At 40.7% G+C, this 22549-nt stretch overlaps 1 protein-coding gene across 1 annotated transcript in view; it reads left to right on the top strand.

Moving 5' to 3' along the window:
• The window catches only part of LOC139449123 (glypican-6-like), a 102558-nt gene that overhangs the window by 36886 nt on the left and 43123 nt on the right, over positions 1 to 22549 (top strand). Inside the window, exon 3 of the mRNA XM_071230607.1 lies at positions 16464 to 16855. Coding sequence (XP_071086708.1) covers positions 16464 to 16855 — 392 coding nt within the window. The remainder of the gene's footprint in view (positions 1 to 16463; positions 16856 to 22549) is intronic.

The raw sequence follows: 22549 nt of genomic DNA, 5'->3' as shown, positions 1-22549 counted from the left end.
GGGGTGGCGATGTTTTTGTGGGGGAGGGGGTGGCGGTGTGTCCCGGGAGGGGGTGGAAGTGTGTCTGTGTGAGGGAGGGGGTGGAAGTGTGTCTGTGTGAGGGAGGGGTTGGCAGTGTGTCTATGGAGGGAGGGGGTGGCGGTATGTCTTAGTGGGTGAAGGTGTGGTGTAGAGTCGGTAGTAGTGTGTCTTTGGGATCATGGCTGGGGTGTGGGGGTAGGGCATCTCTGAGGGTGGAGGAGTGGGAATGTCTGTCTATCTGTTCATATATGTAGGGATGATATAAACACGTATGAAGGGGTAGTATAAACGTATGTGGGGGTGAAGGCAGCATTGGTGTTAACAGGATGGGATTGTGGTGGATGAATATCTTTGAGCCACTGTTCACATCCAGTTCACCTGCACAATAACCCTGATATCAACCTGCAGCACATTGTAGCAACTTATTACCATGTCCAGGAAGGGCAGAGGCCGTTTGTGGGTCAGACTGTGGAATATCTCCTGGATCGGCACACATGGTAAAGCCTGTTTCTGAGTTTGGGCAAACTTATGGCTGAAACGGAAACTGACTGCTGACCATTTATTCACTTCTAGACGAGATAGAACCCTTTTTGGTTAAAGTTATAAACAACTTGGAACTTCTGTTAAACAAGTGTGAACCCATTCTCCATGAAACTGAGTATATTGTAGCAGTATGACAACACTTTAAGTTAAATATATAATACTGTATTGGAGCATGAATCACTTCTTAAGAAATATATGCAATAGTTTAAGAATACTGTGAGAATGTTAAAACAATTGAGTAAAGTGACATCTGCATTGCCTGATGAATCATTTGCAAGTAATTGTTATCCTTTGGACAATCTGTTGTATATTTTTAATCATACAATTGACACTTAAAGCAGGTGCAAAATAATTTCTAATCCTTTTGGAAGCCATCTATCATTAGAGATCTCTTCCTACAGCAATAGTAATGATACTTATGTTTCAGGATTTAGGAAAATAATATTTCAATATTGAATTGGGATATGTCTGTGTTTTGAAACAATACAGCACAAGGGCATTAAAAATGTTTTAATATAAGTATCATGAATAAGAATTATACTCATCAAAATTATGTTGTTAATTTCGTTTGTTGAAGTACTCTTAAACATATGTGTCTACATTACACATTTCAATTTTATACAGATCTCTTTGCAGTAATTTTATATACTCTAGTAACCTTGGATGAATATGCCATTATTTGTTTCCTTTATTTATTCCACCTCTTGTTATTCAACCTGTATATAGTACCCCAGGCTTGTGTCAGTAAAACCGTCGTCTCGTTTCGGTTGTTGTGTTTATGAATGTAGGATTTTACACTGGTGGAGTTTTATTTGGCCATCAGAGACACCGGGCTTTGTGGTGGCGAGGTTAGACAGAATGTTATTGTAAGACGCGTCCATAACAGTCCGACCCATGCATTCACACAACATAAAGAATCTTATACAATATCACTCCGTATTCACCATGTTGAAAAACTTAAAGATTAGCTGCAATGAAATAGCATCTAGATCAGAGATCACTATTTTTATCTCTTCTCAATGTACTGGGCTAGTCTTCCAACCCAGCTTTCAATTGCATAGCATTGAAGGCATCTTCTGTAAGGCTTCCCGATACGAGATGGAAAGATGGCTCGAGAATAGAAAGAAGCTTGCGATACCCAGAATGCATCAGGGTTATGAGAAGGAGGACCACCCACAAGTCTCTGAATACTAATGATATGACAGTTTGCTGCAAATATGTATGACTGGTGCTTTATCAGCCTGTAATCACCCTGTAGAGTGTACTGTGGCAAAGAGGCCCGTTTAGAATAAGCGATTGTCACATAGTCGGAAAACAGACAATGTTAAGCATTTGAGCTGCAAACCAGAAAGTTAATTTTCTAACTGCTTAGATTTTTTATCCAGAATAAAAAAATCCCAAATAGATTTGGAATAAATGCTACTTGTACAGGGCATCTAATATAGTATTTTCCTGAAACAGTTATTTGGATGTTTAGGTGAACTTTTTGATAACTCCTGTCAGTAATAGATTGTAAGTACGGGGACCTCAAGCATATTTGTGAAAAGACATTTCTTTATCAAACGTAAAGGGTTTTTTAAGTCAAGGAAACATTGAATTGAACAGGATCGAAGTTTTTAGAAGAAATATCCATTTAGGAAGAATGCATAATTTAAATATATTTTATGATATTAATTTTTGAGGAGGGAAGATAGTGGCATTGTATTACAGTATAGTATCACATGCCAGAATGCTATGGCATATTTGCAGTGTTTTAACTGGCAACAATAAGAATTTTTATCCAATAAGAATTAATATTTCTTTGGTGAACCCATGATATAAATATGATCTTCTTAGAGTATGTTAGAAATGATTATTCTTCCTATCAAAATACATATGGAAGTTTCAAGTTTGTGGATAGTGAAATATGTGTATTATCACACCTAGTTCAGTCCCCCTCTGATATTGTGATATATAGAGAATCTCACCAAAGTGTCTTTTGTTATCAAATATATCAACACTCATTGATAAAAGTGGGAAAAATTCCGAGGCTTGAAAGACATGAGCGTTAGATTTTATTTATCATCCAACATCATTCTTCCAACTTTTTCAATTTGTAGACAGTAATTAGCAGTGTTTTCAGTTTTAAAAACACTGCTAACAACTTCAGTAGCAGAGCCATTAGTGATGTCATTTGATTGTGACATCATGGTAACCAGTGACATCACAATGGTCTGCAAAGCATTGTGATGTCATTTCATTGCAGCGATATCTACAGTGTAGACATCGCTTGATCTAATCCAAGCGAAATCTCCTGTGGGAGCCAGTTTTGGATGATAAATGTCATATCGCACCCCTTGTCTTAGTGACATGTAGAGATTATTCCCCTGACCCCCTGTAGTATTGTGACAAGTATTGCACCCCTTGTCTTAGTGACATATAGAGATTATTCCCGTGACCCCCAGTAGTATTGTGATAAGTATTGCACCCCTTGTCTTAGTGATATATAGAGATTATTCCCCTGACCCCTGGTAGTATTGCACCCCTTGTCTTAGTGACATATAGAGATTATTCCTGTGACCCCCAGTAGTATTGTGATAAGTATTGCACCCCTTGTCTTAGTGATATATAGAGATTATTCCCCTGACCCCTGGTAGTATTGCACCCCTTGTCTTAGTGACATATAGAGATTATTCCCCTGACCCCCTGTAGTATTGTGATAAGTATTGCACCCCTTGTCTTAGTGACATATAGAGATTATTCCCATGACCCCCTGTAGTATTGTGGTAAATATCGCACCCCTCATTGCCAGTGGTTGAGGACACACATGGACACTTGACCCCGGGTCTCTCTTCAGGTTGTGATGTGTACACAACGCTGGAGTGTTTGCTAACACTGCTCAGATAGCAGCAGGGTAGGTAGCTCTGACCACGCAAACATACACCAACTGTCCGTTACAATTTGTTTCATGCAAAAACCGTTATCAAAATAGGATCAATCACAGAGACCATACATGTGTCCTGTCCTTTCACAAGAAAATGGCTGCAGCTGGAAAATCAGGCCAATTTTCAATTCAAAATTATTTGTAGAAGGTGTCATTTTGTATATCAATTAATCATCCTTGTCAGTAATCATTGTGGAGCACTCACTGTCCCTCACTCACTCGCTAACTCTTTGTGGAATGCAGAAGTCTTGTCATATTTTGTAAACGTGCTTGTTTTTGTAGTTTTATCATATTTTGACTTTTGCTTCAAATTGCTGGTTTTAATTTTTACAATATAATGAATAAGTTTTGTATTACTCAAATTGAAACACGGGCCTGTGGCTGTTTGCCAGAAGTTTAACGCTATAACAACCCTCCTGAAAAAAATGACATTTCTTTGAAGTCAAGTTTCTTAAAAGGTATTTTTTCACACTCATGAAACCTTTTCTGTTGGTCATAAAAGTGCCTTTGATATGACGGTTATCATTGGTAAAAAGTATATGCTATCCTAAATATATTCACATCTGAGATTTGTTTTCTTTCACTAGTGATTGATAAGAAGCAATAAACTATGCAGGTGTTTGGGAGCTTCCTCAGCTTATCTGGGTGTACCTAACACATCACGCTGAGAAGAACTCTTCTTTCTTAGAGGAACGGAAATCCGATAACGGGGGAATGTGATTAGGACCCTTTCGCCCTTTATCAAATCATTAATCATTTTAATCATCCAGGAATTAATATCGGGATATTTTACACAAAATCTGTGCCTTTCTCATGCTTCTTGTCCACAAATTATCGTTTAGTTTCCGTGTTAAAGTTGTAAATAATGTTGATGCATGAGCCTGCTCCCTACTCTTGCTGTGATCATCTGTACCTGACCGTGTCATATTCTGACGGAGTAGGAGATTACCATGGGAGTGTTGGTGGTAGTCTAGATGGATGTAATGTGTGATGAAATGCAAGATATGGATGGCGGCCATGCCACACAACAGCTAACATGGATCAACTTAAAAATTTCCGGAATATTTCCTAAAAAGGGAGAACACTGATGTTCAGCGATCTGTTTAGGAAACACGTCAACTTGGACATGATATGTCTCTAAACTATTTCATGTGAAAAATGACTTCATTTCCTCAGTTTCCTGAAGCATTAATACCACTGTAATGTAGTTAGTCAGGACACAGAAACACTTTGGTGCATTGTTAGAAACATTCCATGTGAGGTTTTAATTTATCAATTTCAAGAAGCAGAAATGGGTACTACTTTGAAAAATGATAATTGTGAAATTGTTTGACTTGGAGATAAATTTCTGTAATGAGAATGCAGATGTTATTTTCATTTGAAAGAATCATAATGAAAGATGCTCACTAGCTCGCTCAACCCACTCACTCACTCACTTCCTCACTCACTCACTCACTCGCTCGACTTATTGGATCGGGTGGTCAGGCTCACTGACAAGGTTAATGCATGTCATCGTATCCCAGTTACATAACATGATGCTCTTGTTGTCACCCGATGGGTTGTCTGGTCGAGACTAGATTATTTACAGACCACCGTCATGTAGCTGGAATACTGCTAAGTTACTGCAATGTTAAACAACAAAGAAATAATCACACCCTCAAACAGCACTCCTCCCCTGTCCGCCTCTCTTTCTTCATGGTCTAGTGGTAGAGCATCCGCCCAGAGAACGGATGTTCCAGGGTTCAATCCCTGGCTGCATCATACCAAAAGATGTTAAAAGATGGTACTTGTTGTTACCCTGACTTGCACTTGGCATTAAGGGGATAACACAAGGACTGGTCGGTTCGGAGTCAGTATTCTGTGTCTGAGTGGGGTATTCATGTTAAAATGCAGAATGGTATCTCTGTAGGCTAGCGCTATAAATCGGCATCAATCCAGACTAGTACAAGCAGACATGCACGTCATTATATAAGTGCAATAATCTTGGAGGCGACATTAGACCCCATTTCACCTCACCTCACCTCACCTCACCTCACCTCACCCCATTTCACCTCACCTCACCCCATTTCACCTCACCTCACCCCATTTCACCTCACCTCACCTCACCTCACCGCACCTCACCTCTCTTGTACAATGCAGACTTCTGTTGCATGCTTCAAGTTTTGCTGAAAGATGGCAGGATACTGCCCTAGCTCCACCTCCAATCTGATACCCAGACATGACAAATGTAATGTTTCACTGATACAGCGTGGAGGCTGCAGTTTTACAAATAATACTTGGATAACCACAGCCTGGAACCCGTTTGGCCCTGTCTCCTCCATCTCCTCCTCTATCTTCTCCCATTTACCAGGTAATGAGATTGTACGGATGCCAGGAATTTCTCCCTGCATCACACAATGGCTTCCTTCCATCGCCATCTGTTCCATCTCTACTCAATTTCCGGCACGGGTGGCACAGCAGTCTGAGTTACCTCCCTTAGCAACCAGGATCCGCTAGTTGTCATCTTGAAGGTGCAGGATCGCTGACTTAGCTGAAACTTGTCATCGTATCTCAATTTAGTAGATAGTTCTCACAATATCTATCACTGGATTGTCTGGTCCAGACTTAATTATTTATAAACCGTTATGATTATCATGTAGCTGGAATGTTGCAGCTTGCAATCTTAAACAACAACAAATTTAAGTTGGAAATAACGTTTCACCCTTGTACCCTCCCTATTTCACATATCCTACCTTGGACCCTGCCTTGTCTGCACCTAGAGGGCCTAGCCGTCTTTATCTACTAATTAGCGGCCATTCCCTCATGCTATCTCCATCTAACGAGGGGACGTTACAGAAAAGTTTATAATGATATTCATTATCTGTGATGCCATGATCGTCAGATTGTTAACCTTGGAATGCTTGGCAAAGAAAACGATTATCCATATTATCAAGATTACATAATATCTCTTCTGGCATTTTGGGCCACCTGTCAGGTATCCGTGGGTTATTATGTCCATCCTGCACCAGAACCAGGAATCACGACCTGTGAAGATCCAGGGTAGAATAGGTCTTCAGCAACCCATGCTTGCTGTAAAAGACAACTAACATGATCGGGTGCTTATCGTAAGAGGCAACTAACAGGATCGGGTGGTCAGGCTCGCTGACTTGGTTGATGCAAGATTGCGTGGATCGGTGCTCATGATATAAATCACTGGATTGTCTGGCCCAGACTCGATTATTTACAGACTGCCGTCATAAAGTGGAATATTGCTGAGTGCGGCGTTAAACAACAACCAAACCAACCAACCAGGAATCACAATATGGCAAAAGCACAACAGCTATTTAAGTATGAGTGTTACGAGTGTAGTAGCACTTCTACTCCAAGTCTCTCTTACAGACAGTCCCCAGAGCATAGATTTGATAAAACATTCACCCCATCCCGTATGTCCACCCCAACCCCCTTTACATCTCTACTCCCCTAGGAAAGTGAAAACATGACACTCTGAAGATTTCATAGTGTGAAGTGTTATAATGAAATCCATTATGATACTCATCTCATTCTCAGGGGTGGTAGGGTGGGTAGCCTAGTGGTTAAAGGGTTGGTGTCTTGTTCATGCCCAATGTCTCTAAGATCTAATATCCAACTGATTCACTTGACTCATCATGTCTGCCACATCTTGTATATATGCATTCATTTGAGAGTATGTTTGCCACAGCCAAGATTAGTCTCCAGATCCAGACAGAAGGCTATGGGAAGAGCAGTGGTGCAGCCTCGTGGTTAAAGTGTTAGCTTGTCACACTTAAGTGAGTGAGTGAGTTGGGTTTAACACCACTTTCAACAGTATTCCAGTTATATCGCGGCGTGTCAGCTTTATGTGGGAGGAAAGCCTGAAGAGATGCAGGTCTAAGATGTTTACCACTTCAGTGAAACCCACGAGCACGGGTATGGTGCTGACAAACCTAGAAACATTATCGGGGCGAACCGGGATTCGAACCCACAATCATAGGTTTCTTGCGTGCCTAAGGGACACAACTCTGCCCAGCAAATCGCGGCACCTTAGATGACTTGGCCACCCGTGCCCCCCTGTCACACTTAAGACCAAGGTTCGATTCACCGCATGGGTACAATGTGTGAAGCCTGTTTCTGGTGGCCCCCACCCTGATATTGCCGGAATATTGCTAAAATTGGTATAAAACTCCATGCACAGGCACACAAAACACACACACTCTAAACATGTAAACACGCACGCACGCACGCACGCACGCACGCACGCACACACACACTCAGGCACATCGCTATATAAGTGCAGTAGTCTTGAACATGACATTGAAAGCAATTCCACCTCACCTTATCCTTCAAAACTCTTGCAACATCTTGCTCACTCACTGACCATAAGGGCGGTCGGGTAGCCTAGTGGTTAAAGCGTTCGCTCGTCACGCCGAAGACCCGGGTTCGATTCCCGACATGGGTACAATGTGTGAAGCCCATTTCTGGTGTCCCCCGCCGTGATATTGCTGGAATATTGCTAAAAGCGGCGTAAAACCATACTCATTCACTCACTCACTCACTCACTGACCATAAATCGAAGTTGCTCGAAGGAGGGGGCTTATTCGAGGGGGAGTATGGTAAGTTGGTATTTTATGTAGTTGACTGGAAGACAGGCAGCAGTCTTGGATTAGCCACAAAACCTGCTCATCCCTCACTATGACTGTTGACCCAGGTTGAAATATGCCTGTATTAGACCAAAGCCTCCCCCACCTGTGAATATCACTCGCTTCCTCCGTTAATGACGCTCTAACTATGTCTCTTTGATGTGCCCACATCTCAGAATGCTCGGCAGCGATTGGTGGCTTGACTGATAGTCACTGATGATGGTCACTGATAAAGGAAATGCCACCTTTTAATCTCCCAACCTGGGAATTATTGCCTTGGTATTGTTACGCAGTTTTGCAGACGCCATGGCTAATGGCCGACAGATCTGAAGAAAGTTGCATGCTTGGGATTGTGGTAATGTGATGTTTGATGATAGGTTCTAAGAGCTTTCTAAAATTATTATGTACTATTATAACATGATGCTGGATATTGGGAAAATATTTCAAATTAACCAAAATTAATTTCAAATATTATTAAGTTTTGAATGGATGAAACGACTCCTGTATTGCTCTCAAGCCGATTTGGTGGCAGTAATAGTTGTCATTTCTGTTGAAGTTATTTTTTGGTTATTATGTTGTGATCAAAATAGTTAATGAAATTCCTTTTAGAGCTTAATGGAATTGGTTTGAAAAACATTCAGAGAACATAGTGTGTCTTGCTATTAGTGCTGAACCAAATGCAAAGTGTCTGGTGTGACCGTTCCAGATATCATTTACCTGTCTTAGTAGGTGTCCAGTAGTCTCTAATGTAACCAACCTATCTTAGTAGGTGTTCAATAGTCTCTAATATAACCAACCTGTCTTAGTAGGTGTCCAATAGTCCCTGATATAACCAACCTGACTTAGTAGGTGTCCAATAGTCCATGATATAACCAGTCTGTCTTAGTAGGTGTCCTATAGTCCCTGATATAACCAACCTGTCTTAGTAGGTGTCCAATAGTCTCTGATATAACCAGCATGTCTTAGTAGGTGTCCTATAGTCCCTGATATAACCAACCTGACATAGAAGGTATCCAATAGTCCCTGATATCACAAGCCTGACTTAGAAGGTGTCCTATAGTCCCTGATATAACCAGCCTGTCTTAGTAGGTGTCCAATAGTCCCTGATATCACTGACCTAAGATATACTATGTTCTTGTCAGTGATGCTGGTGGCCTTGTGTCTGTGAGTGAAGGGATGGATGTGGGGCTTCTCATCCACCATTGTCAGTCAGTCAGGGTAATTATAGCAGACCTGTCTGCTGTTCCCACCTCTGGGAGACTGACAGGGCCAGCTGACTCAAGCCATCTCCCTGGAAGCATCCTCGTTGTCTGCTGTACTGGGTACTGCCGTGGCGGCTGCTGTACCGTATTGCCTACAAATCATAAATCAGGAATGGTGAGACTCTGGAATGAACTTTCTATGAGTTCAGGAAGGCCTTGGAGGTCATACTGTATTGTACCTACCCATGCTGACAACAGGGGCCATGGCTAGCCTAGTTGTTGAAGCGATTAGTTGGGCTGAAAATATTTGTTAGACTCAACATATACGACTGTGAGGAGGAAAAGTGCAAGGTGTATGTGGCGGAGGGGCCGGCCAGGGGATCCGGACCCCTGCTTTGAAAATCAAATCTAGTAGTATGTTGTAGGCAGTAAAATTGACAGAGAGAGGATGTTGATATTTTGGACCCCTCCCCCTTAAAAATGCTACTTCCGTCCATGATCTCTCCCTACCTCTACATCTCTCCCTCTCCTTACCTCTACCTCTCTCTACCTCAACATCTCTCCCTCTCCCTCTACCTACCCCTACCTCTCTCTCTACTTGTTATGACCCCTCTCCCCCAAGAGACCCCCTCCCTCCCGTCTGAGCCTGCTTCTGCCCCCTCCCTCTCCCACTGCTTCCAGGAAGCAGGTTCATCATCTGCCTGCGTACAGATATGCCAGATAAGACAGTGTGGTAAAAGCCCTGTCAGCACCAGTGTTTTAACACTGATAGATTTGACCATGCTGTTTTTATACAAATCAAGTACTGGATATTTTTCTTGTCAGGAGTCCATATTTGAGTGATGTTAGAAGCTGTGTACATTAAGGAGACTTGTTTGGCCCAATGGAATTAAGGGCTCTATCATATCCACTAAACATGCATTCCAATCTCAAGTTGGTCCTGATTATGATCATTTGGGCCCTTCCCCCTCCCACATTAAACTGACACATCACTCACTCACTCACTCATCCACTCTCACTCACTCACTCACTCACTCACACTAAGAACCGGCAGTTTCATTTGTCCTTCAAGTTATGCTCGATCACCCACTAAACTAATAACCAACAGCTTCATTTGTCTTGTGGAATGCATCCTTCAACTAATGCTCACTCACTCACTCACTCACTCACTCACTCACTCACTCACTCACTCACTCACTGTCAGAAGAAATCAGGAATCTAAGTAACCATGGTAATTACCAGTGTCAGCTTGGGGAACTCCGCTGCAAGTTCTCACCGCTGCAGTTATCTACTTCACAGCACACTTACAGTTCAAATACAGCTACTTCTATGTTGCAATACATCTACTTGTACATACTCTCACCTTAGAACTGCCCCAACATCCGGATACTCGACCTAACCAATGAAACTTGACCTGAGTCAAGGGAATCTGTTGAGGATCAAACTTTGTTTCACCTGAAATGTTATAATTCCTGGTTCGAATATGTATTACATAAATCTATACTTAACGTTTAGAAGCGGAATCTGAAAAATTATTTAAACCCAGTTAACATGAAATTGGAAATTGGAAACGACCAGCGTCAACTTCCCCAAGCCGACATGTGTGCCGATCATGATCATCGGCACAGGAGACAAGCTTTGTTGGCGTGACATCTTGTGTACATTGTCATCTTTCCTGTAACCCACACAGTCCTATTGAACAACACTGAATACAAACATCTCTCATTCACGGCCACGTCTGTCCCGGCATGACCCGAAGCTACTGCTCCAACAACTAATCTTCAGTGTGTGATGCTGACAGTCTGAAGAAAGTCTTCTTTGTCAACAGGGAAATTCTTAATCTTTGTTTTATCATGCATAGTTTGTGGAAATTTGATACAAAATTGTCAAGATCCTATTAAAATACCAGACTCACCCTAGCACTGTCCTCCCTAGTGTCTAATCCATCGAAGCAGAGCGCGAGGTTCTCCTTGGGCAATTACTGTCCTCATTGTGGTAGATAATACTAGGCCAGTGTCTACATCTAAGGCATTATGAAGATGCTGTAAATGTTTTATCCTTGTGCTATGATGCAAAATTTCATCCTAAGGGTCTTGAAAGCAATTTGAAGCATTTTCCTGGCCTGCCATTGTGGACAGGCCTGTGATTCTGTACTTGGTGTATAGAGACCACACAGAGCTTTAATATCACCTCTGGACCAGACAGCCCATCAGGTGGGATATACGATGTATATACCACACCAGTTTGTTTGACCATGCCTGGTCGTATGTGAAATAGCTTCAAAATCTTTGACCAGCACCTGGAAGATCAGCCCTACTCAAATGCAATACAAGTGCTATTCCATACTGAAAAACTAGACGAATTCTGGGTTGCAGCGTCTTCCTGCCGATGTTTTCACTCCAGCTTTGAAACTGACATGAAATGTCACACACACACACACACACACACCCCCCCCCCCCTGATTCATATTTTTCAACAGGATAATTACACCCCTGTATAACTGCTGTGTCGCTCAGCAGAGACTCAAAACAGTTCACCAGTCATTGTGACAGTTCGAGACACCCTTTGTTTGAGTGGGCTTCTGCTTTTGAATGTGAGTTCTGATTGCACGGTTTAGGGGTCAACATTTGACTTTCTGTTTTGTCCTCAAGGAGATTTTTCTTGCAAATGTAGGGTGTCTAAAGGAAATAAATGAGAGAAAGTTGTTTGCAATTTGTAAATGAAGTGTTCCCCCAAGCGGAAATTTTATATGATAAGTATACCTTTGTGAGTTGGCTTTGTAGATTTAGAAAGTAAGTTAATTACAGAGATTATGTAACAATGGAGCTATAGAGAGTTAGCTGAAATCACAGTGTCAGGTTATTAGACAGCAGCATGGAGACAAAATGCTTTATGAAAGTCACTTTTGATTTCAACAATGTTCGTAAATGAAAGGAGGGATTCAGTGGTAAGCATTGAACAACTTTTAAAGATCAAAGAATGCCACAGTATAAAAGAGCACGCCCACTCATGGACATGGGGAACAGGACAACTTCAAGATCTTCGGCATTTTGTACCTAAACATGTAGTATGTGTATATATATAAACTGCTAAGTACTTTATCTCTGGGCGATAATAACCAGATATCTTCACTCTGGCTAAACTTCAGTCTGTGATGATGTCATCAAACAGTCAACAGCATCATTGTTGCCATGAACAACAAGCAGTTAGGTCTGTTAGAGACTAATCTCTGTAATCACCAATTTTATCATCAAATATTACATAAATTATTAAATGCATATTATATCTGTAGTGGATATGATGAAAAGAATTATTTGAATTTATTTATTATATGTATGTAGTGGATATGACAAAAAGAATATTATGTGATTTTATTTATTATATGTATGTAGTGGATATGACAAAAAGAATATTATGTGAATTTATTTATTATATGTACTGAACAGAGAAAGTTTGTTGGTTTGGTGTGGGTTGTTTTTTTTTGGGGGGGGGGGATGTTTTTATGAAATTATGTGCTCAGTCTTCACTGCAAAAAAATATCCCAAAAATATTCTAATAGTTTTAAATTGTATGTAGTGAATATTGTCAACAGAATATTACATAGATGTGTTTTTCACACATGTAGTCGATATGATCAACAGAATATTACATAAATGTGTAATATCATTTAAGTAGTTGATTTACAGAATATTCAAACTGTCTTGCCAACTGCCATGGCTGTCTCATCACATGAATGAGAAAACTTTAACATATTCACATTCTCTCACGAGGTAAATATGACAAGAGGCAAGTTGATGACTAAGCGCTATATTGTAGGCTTTAAATGAGTAATAACTTCCACCTGTGAATGCCACATGGAGGATTGTGGATTTGAAGGAATGGAGTGACGGTTTGCAGTGGTGATATCCCTGGTAGGAAGAAGTATCCTGCCATTGAGAACAGTGGGACTTCCCGTGCCCCGTAGCACTAGGACAATGGGATGGCATGTATTTTATGACACTGATAGGACATCATAAATTGCCCCAATCACGATAGGCCTTTGAAGTAACAGTTTAACTGTAGCCCAGTAATGCCCCTCTCGCTCCCGCTGGCTACAATATAGAGGGTCAAACGATGACCAGATTATCATGTTATTACAAAGGTCAGCTGCCACAATTACATAGTTAAGCTGTACATTATCTGCTATGGTGTATATGCAAGCTGTTTCTAGTGAAGCAGTATTCCACTGCTACAGAGGTATATATGCCATCGGTTTCTTGGAAATCAGTACCTAGCTGCAACAATTATGTCCTTGTGAGCAGTTTCTAGGAAAGCAGTATATTGCTGCCACATTTATGTATAGCAAGCAGTTTTAGGGAATCTATACCTAGATGCTAATGATGTATATGCAAACAGTTTCTAGGAAAGCAGTATATTGCTGCCACAGTTATGTTTAGCAAGCAGTTTTAAGGGAATCGATACCCAGATGCTGCAATTATGTATATGCAAACAGTTTCTAGGAAAGCAGTATATTGCTGCCACAATGATGTATATGCAAACAGTTTCAAGGGAAGCAGTATTCCACTGCCACAAGGATGTATATGCAGGCAGTTTCTTGGGCAGTACCGAGCTGCCACAATATTCTCCCATGCTAAGACACATGGGGATAGGTAATACTCTGTAACCTGACAGATCATTTAAACCTTAAAACAACATTCTTACTCCTCTGAACCTGATGGTTCGTCAAGTTTCACCTTTTCTTTGCATTCTGAAATCACTTTTTGGACCATTGGACTTCTGGCATTTTTTACCCTTTATCAATTAACGTAAAATTCTGAAAGTTAAGAAGAATTTAAAAGACTGATTAACTGCCACATTTTTGTCATATCTGTGCTCACTTTTCATCTGGTGAGACACCCACAACCAGTGGCCATGTGATCCATTGTCCAGTCATTTGACCTGCATGTCCAGATGCGATAGATAAACAGGTGACACCACCCACAGTCGGAGTGGTTAATCAGGGGCCCACGGTAAACTAAAGTCAATAAACACTAACAGACCAGAAATGTCAACACTTCCCAAGTATTTCTCTTATTTAGGCTAGAACAAATTTACTACTTGGTTCACAACTTTTCTGTGCAAATATAGGGTTGCAAGGGTTGACTGGATGATAATAAAATTATTATTATAGAACAATGCGTAATAATTAACTGATTATAATTACAAATAATTATGCATCTGATAAATTTTCTGCAAAAAATTTAAATAATTGCTAAAACAAAACAGTTCAATTGCAAATGATGAACCATAAACACAAATTATGTTTGTTGATGTGTAATTGTTGTTTTCCCCCAAAGAGCTTTTCAAATTAATATTTTAACAAACACCCTAATATGCAATGTGTTTGTTTTTTCACATGGGCCTACTTTCAGTACAAGGGGCATTTGGGTAGCCTAGTGGTTAAAGCATTTGCTCTTTCACGCCGAAGACCCGGATTCGATTCCCGACATGGCTACAATGTGTGAAGCCCATTTGTGGTGTCCCCCACTGTGATATTGCTGGAATATTGCTAAAAGCCGCATAAAACCATACTCACTAACTCACTTTCCGTAGAATATAGCTCATAATGATGTAGCAAGCTTATTAAGCTGTGGGAATAGCTGAGGATTACTGGTGCAGCATTAGGCAATAATCACTCACTCACTCACTCTCTGGTAGCATTGGGGTGGAAGGGTGGTTGGGTGGCAGGGTGGCTAACAAGTTTTCTTGTCACGCCAAAGACTGAGGTTCAATTCCCAACATTGGTACAATGTGTGAAGCCAATTTTGTGGTGTTCCTGAACGGGATACGGCTCTAAACCTCATCTCAGTCCCTCACTCATTGGTAGGATTATAAATACCGTATTCCACGTAATAAGCGCCCACGGCTATATTTGCTAATATATTGGCTAGTGAACAATCCCAATTAGGACCCCTTCCGCTTGATCAATGTACACAAGACTTATTTATTCGCATAAAATACGCACTCGTGTGTTATATGCATCCTTAATTATGGGCAATTAGTTCTAGAAAAATATATCTGCCGTACATAAACATTTCAGGCTGTCAGCATAAACCACTTAATTTATCTTTCAACTCTGTTTTTTCCCTCACTAAAATAATATTCTAATAAGAGCCCCCTATTTCTAATTTTGAGAGCGCCTGGGCGCTTATTACGTCGAATACGGTAGGTGTGAAACAAACAAAGAAATTCTGTGCAGCCTTCGATAAAATATCCCATGAGGAGATGGTCCGATGTTAAATACGGTAAATAGATCCGAGGCTTAGTCTACAATAAAGTTAATTACAGGTCTACAATATGGCAGGGTATAAAATGAAGAAAAATTCTGTTGGTCCATGTGCTGGATTTGAACAAGTTTTATTGACAACTCTGTTGGCTGAACTTGTACATATTTGTTGAATTAAGAAGGTAGTGTTATCTTTTACGACTCTACACCAGATAAGGGAGCTGGTTTAGTGGGCATCCTGTGCTCTGAGATTTATTGACAACAATAAAATGCCTCGAAACTTTCCCGCAATGGGGTGGAGAGTTTGATCAAGTGTTGTAAAAAGTTCTGCAGAGATGCTTTGCAGCCTCTTCTATTAACCATCTGACTTAAAACGGTGCTAAACGTGCAAAAAGGTCCTATATGGATTATAGCATAGGGCATAAATATATATATTTACTCTACTTTTACGCCATGATCTGGTAATTCAAGGGATTTTCTTCTCATTACGTGCAGTTTATTGCGCTGAACACGGTTGATGTTAGGTCAGGATCAGAGGGATGGTATTATATACAAATTGGCTGATGATTTATGAATGCAATAATACACATGTTGGCAATATGCCTCAGACATACTATTTTTATTATGATGCTATCACAAATTGATTCCACCTTCCGAATCTGATGTGAGAATGGCATTTCGCCATTTAACATGTGGTTAATAATTTAATGTCAGCTATTTTCTTATGATTATTATATGAATAGATTATTTGAATTTTCTCTCACGAACGTTTCCGTTAAATGTCACCTGTCTCAAGTAACTGGCCCAAGCGACAGAAAGTTCACTTGCTATTGAGATATCATTCCTAACAGTATTTTTCTTCTTTATCATTTCAGAATTTTTCACGGAATTGTTGGATAACGCCAGAAGAGATCTACACGAAATGTTTGTTAAAACATACGGACTGCTATACCAACAAAATGCACACATATTCACAGATCTGTTTGATGATCTGAGGGGATACTACAAGGGCAAGGACAAAAACTTAAAGGACGTTATGGATAACTTTTTCAGCAGACTTTTACAGAAAATGTTTGAACTTATAAATACTCAATACGCCTTTGACGAAGAATATATGGCGTGTGTCACAGATCGCATGGATGAATTAAAACCATTCGGGGATGTACCTGCGAAGTTGTCCATTCAAGTAAGGAGAGCATTCATCGCAGCTCGAACATTTGTGCAGGGACTTGCGATTGGACGGGATGTCATCATGAACGTCATGGAGGTGAGTTATCCTTGAGGTACCGTTCCCATATGTATGTTGTATTTGTGTTATCCTGTGTAGGCCTTAGACTGTGTTCAAGTTATCCCATATGTAGGTCTGACTATGTGTTAAGATGCTGTCCCATACGTAGGTCTCAGTGTGTAGTATACACTTTATCCCATACATTGAGATAGGTATGTGTTGATATTGTCCCATGCATAGGCCAATATACACATGCTGTATCTCATAGGTAAGCCAGTGTATAAGTTTGTAGTACATGCATTGTCCACTATTTTGGCCTGATCATATACTTGTATTATCCCATACAAGGCCTGAGTATGTAGTATATTCATTATCCCATACAAGGTCTGAGTAAGTAGTATATGCATTATCCCATGGACCCGTGAAGATCGGGGGTAGAATAGTCTTTAGCAACCCATGGTTGCCGTAAAAGGCAATTATGCTTGTCGTAAAAGGCGACTAATGGGATCGGGTGGTCAGGCTCTCTGACTTGGTGGATACATGTCATCTATCCCAATTGCACGGATCGATGCTCATAATGTGAATCACTGGATTGTCTGGTCCAGACTTGATTATTTACAGACTGCTGTCATATAGCTGGAATATTGCAGAGTGTGGCGTCAAACAACAAACAAACATTATTCCATACAAGGCCTGAGTATGTAATATGTGCATTATCCCATACAAAGCCTACTTATGTTATATATGCATTTTCCCATACAATCCCTACATATGTAGCATATGAGTTATTATCATAGGGCTGGGCATGTTATACCTTATTGATTTCACTGATTGGGCACAAGGGCAGTAATTGGAGGGAACTGTTGTAGGAGACTGGTACATGAAATAATGGTCCTCATAAAGCCAGTATCAAAATAAAACCTGATTAGGTTATAGCATGGATGAGGTGAAGGAGAAGAGGCGTAATGATTTTATTTTCCTGCTCCAAGATTAGGCAGATAACGGATAATAATGATTGATGAGAGAGTAGTAGAGAATTGGGAGTGTTTCAGTACTGTTTGACTGTAATATTACGTCTACATCTCAGCACCCTGAAACTAATCAGCCATATGAACTGATGGTTGATAGCATGAGTAACTGTCTCTGAAGAATCCACAGCAATGGATAGGTTCAGGGTGAGGGTTAATAAAGGAATTGAAAGACATACTGTATTCAACGTAATAAGCGCCCAGGGCACTCTCAAAATTAGAAATAGGGGGCTCTTATTAGAATATTATTTTGGTGGAAAAAAACAGAATTGAAAGATAAATTTCGTGGTTTATGCTGACGGTCTGAACTGTTTATATACGACAGATATATTTTTCCAGAATTTAATTGCCCATAATTAAGGGTGCATATAACACAAGAGCGTATTATACACGAATAAATATGTCTTGTGTACATTGATCAATCGGAAGGGATGCTAATTGGGATTGTTCACTTGACAATATATTAGCAAATATTGCCGTGGGTGCTTATTTGAGCGGGGCGCTTATTACGTATACGGTATATGGAATGTTCTTAACTAACTACCTTATCCTATCTAGGACCAACTGGTTAAACTTCACTCACTGACTTACTTTCGGGATGATCTTATTGGGACACTTGTGGATTACTCACAGTGTTTTGTGTTGTCCTGAAAATGTCTTATTCCATGTTGATGTGGGAAGTATATGTCATCTACTTATGACTCTTGTATAAATTTTCAGATGTTCTTTTCAAATAAAGGACTTCCCTTGCTGCCTTGCTCTTTGCATATATATAATATATAGAGAGTGCACTAAGGCTACACCACAGGGAGTAGTAGAGCAACTCAACCCCATAATCATCAATAATTTGAATACTTATGTCCTGACTGACAAGTGAAATTTGTATGAGAATTTTTTTCTAAAACATAATCTGTGTTGTTATGGATATTGAGCAACCTTTTGACATTCAAATTTGAAGATAGCCAAAGCCACCATGATGTGGGTATAAAAGTCAAAGCTTACAAAGTGCAGTTACATTTATCATTGTAATACCATCAGATGTAGCTTTCCAGTATACTGTCATGGGATTAACCAATCACAATGCTGTGTTACAGGTGACCTACCAATCAGGATTGTTTGCCTTGGGGATTAACCAATCAGACTACTGCCTTTATGATATTAATATGTCAGACCTCAAGGAGTACTTGAAATTGAATGAACTTGTTAATAATTCATATCCCTGGTATCGGTTATTGTCTCAAAAACTCTATAGATGTAAATGTCTCTAATGTATTTTGTTCTACAGTTGAATATACATATTATTAATCACCATGGTAACGGTACGGTCATGAGATCAAATCATGTTGATTACAGCATATAAATGAGTCGTAGCCCAAGTATGATATTTGTTTTGTTTGCTGTGGTCAGCACTTGCAGCTGCAATTAGTTCCAGGAAAGTAGTTTGTTTGTTATGAAGGCAGCAGTAGAGGCCAGGCAGATAAGGACATACCAGGAGCTGTGTATATTTTCTCCTCCAAAGATAATATGGCCGTTATATCAGATCTTCCTGATAACTACATCTCATGTTACACTTGGACCTGAAATGAATCTGCATAATTAGCTTCACTGTACAGTAGAGGTTCAGAGCCATGTAATTTGTTGTGTGGATACACTGACACTTTCCGCATTAAACATTTACGTTCACGTCACTTCAGAATATGCTCATGTAAACTTTTGTGGGAGGTGCCATGATGTTATTAGTTGTGAGGGTAATGGTATCAAAACTGCAATTAAGAAAAGATTGGATCAAACTGATAGTGTTGAATAAATATCGTTACAGAATTTGATATCAGCAAAGTTGGCCCTAGATTCATTAATCTTTTTTTTTCCGAGGCACTATCTCCTGCAAGTCTGAAGGGGAAGTGTGGGTGTGAGGTGTGTGCGGATCTAGGGGCGTGTGCAACTGTAGGGGTTGTATTGGCGTAAGGGGTGTAAAGGGTGTGGCTAGATGTTTGTTTGTTGTTTACTGCCATACTCAGCACGCTCAGCAATATTCCTTCTATATAATGGCAGTCTGTAAATAATCAAAACAATCCAGTGATTGACATCATGAGGATCAATCTATGCAATTGGGATACGATGACATGCTCCAACCATTCAGTGAGCCTGACCACTTCATCCCATTAGTCGCCTCTTAGACAAGCATGGGTTTTGTAACGAGCATGTGGACATAGGTGACGTGTAGATATAGAGGGCGTGTAGATATAGGTGGCGTGTGGATATAGGAGGCGTGTAGATATATGTGGCATGTGGATATAGGAGGCGTGTGGATATAGGTGGAGTGTGGATGTAGGTAGCGTGTAGATATAGGTGGTGTGTGGATATAGGTGGCGTATAGATATAGGTGGCGTGTGGATATAGGTGGCGTGTGGATATAGGTAGCGTGTGGATATAGGTGGCGTGTAGATATAGGTGGCGTGTGGATATAGGTGGCGTGTGGATATAGGTGGCGTGTAGATATAGGTGGCGTCTGGATATAGGTGGCGTGTGGATATAGGTGGCGTATAGATATACGTAGCGTGTGGATATAGGTGTAGTGTCTATATAGGAGGCTTGTGGATATAGGTGGCGGGTGGATATAGGTGGCGTATAGATATAGGTGGCGTGTGGATGTAGGTGGCGTGTAGATATAGGTGGCGTGTGGATATAGGTGGAGTGTCTATATAGGTGGCGTGTGGATATAGGTGGCGTGTAGATATAGGTGGCGTCTGGATATAGGTGGAGTGTGGATATAGGAGGTGGGAGGTGGGTGTAGGTAGACTGCGTATATGTGTATGTATAGAAAGTTCCGTGACTGAAAGTTCACCTCTATCTTACTGTCAGACAAGGTGAGAGAAAACAAGACATATGTTGTGATCCACACACATGTGCACAGCAGAACTTGAGGCTGATCCTTTCAGTTGGAACTTGAGGGTTCACATGTAATGTTAGCATCAGCTGTAAGGCAAACCGTATTTGTTAAAGTGACTGGTTGCTTTTGTGACCCACAATTGCTGATACTTGAGGCCAGCTTGTAAAGACATGACACACACCGTCTTCATGTTTAGTCAAGAAAACACCCAAACTGTTCGGATAATCTTTCAGGATTTTAAGACTCATATCGTCATGGAATAAGGAGCATTAGCTACACTGCATCATGTATCATGTATCATGTATCGATGTGTAAAATGCAGCACAGTCCAAGGTCAGGGACTGGCTCTCAAGGGAATCTGCTAAAGTCATAATGGGCCGGCAGTGAGTCAGGAATGCTGCTTGATTGTACATTGGTCTTGTTGATGTTATGTGAACAGTTGGATAACAGATTTATGGCTTCTTAATGTCAGGAGTGCCGGAGTTCATGCGACAGTAAGGTTACATTTGGATCCAATTTCCATTCAGGCACAGCTTTCTTTCCATAATCTTTCTTATAACATCAACAAACGTTTTTAATAAATGTCCCTGTCTAATTGGGGTTGTCTATCAGTTTTTGAAAGGGGTCAGTTGCCTGTTTTTGTAATGTCAATGTGACTTTTTCTACAAAGTTTGTGTACTTGATTAAAGTAAGTGAGTGAGTAAAAATTAACATCGCATAGACTCTATTTCAACCATGAAGAAACACTTGATCAAACACAAAGATCACATGGTACTAGTAGTGTATCCCCTAAAGGGTGGCCTAGAGGCCCGGTGCCTTATCATTATCGCTGCAGACCCCACTCACTCTGGCTAAGAACCAGCTGTTTTATTTGTCCTGTGGAATGCATCCTTCAAGTTTGCTTGCTTGCTTGCTTGCTCGCTCACTCACTCACTCACTCACTCACTCACTCACTCACTCACTCACTCACTCACTCACTCACTCACTCACTCACTCACTCACTCACTCAGCATATTTGTGTAGCTCCTGAAATACTGTCTTTGGTGAGTAGAAGGTCCAGATAAATCAGATACTTTTGGAACATGGTTCCAAGCGATGCAGACTTGGAATATACAGGGACTTTGCCAACACAAGGCAAGCCACACAGAAATGTTCTCCACATGTTGCTGGAATCCAGCGCTCTTACACATGGCATCTCCTGTTTACAAGACCTTTCTCAACAAATCCCACAGCTATGGTTTGTCTGATCCCGGCCTGATCTTGGGAGTGTAGCTACCTAGTGCTTGTTTCAGACCCTGCGATATTGTTTCTGGTACAGATACGATACATCTGCTGTTAAATGTTAACCTTCTTTGATCTCTGGTCGTCTCACCACTTTTGTGAGTCTTTGAAGAGTTGCACCCCTTGGTTTTGCCAGGATCAGCCGATTGTTGGTTTGAATCCCAGATTCTCTCTGATTATGATCCTTGGGTTGTCAGCATCATTGTGGGTTTCACTGAACTCATAATGTAAATGACTTGCATCAGTGCACAAGTACCTGCTTGTGAGGAGGAGGTCGTCTCCCTTCCAGTCATGCCAGGATCCAATGATCCCGAGTTAAAATCACACATTTTTGGGACTATTTGTTCATTTTCCAAAGGTCACAGACTTGCTGTGAAAGGTGACTGCTTGTCGCAAGAGCCGACTGATGGGATCGGGTGGTCAGGCTTGCTGAGTTTGTTGATGCATGTCATCGTATCCCATTTTCGTAGACCGATGCTCATGATGTTAATCACTGTATTGTCTGGTCCAGATTTAATTATTTACAGACTGCTG

The sequence above is a fragment of the Haliotis cracherodii genome, unplaced genomic scaffold, assembly GCF_022045235.1.
Source record: "Haliotis cracherodii isolate W230 unplaced genomic scaffold, xgHalCrac1.p SCAF_7, whole genome shotgun sequence".
Classification (NCBI taxonomy): domain Eukaryota; kingdom Metazoa; phylum Mollusca; class Gastropoda; order Lepetellida; family Haliotidae; genus Haliotis; species Haliotis cracherodii.
This window is presented reverse-complemented; position numbering and strand designations above follow the sequence as displayed.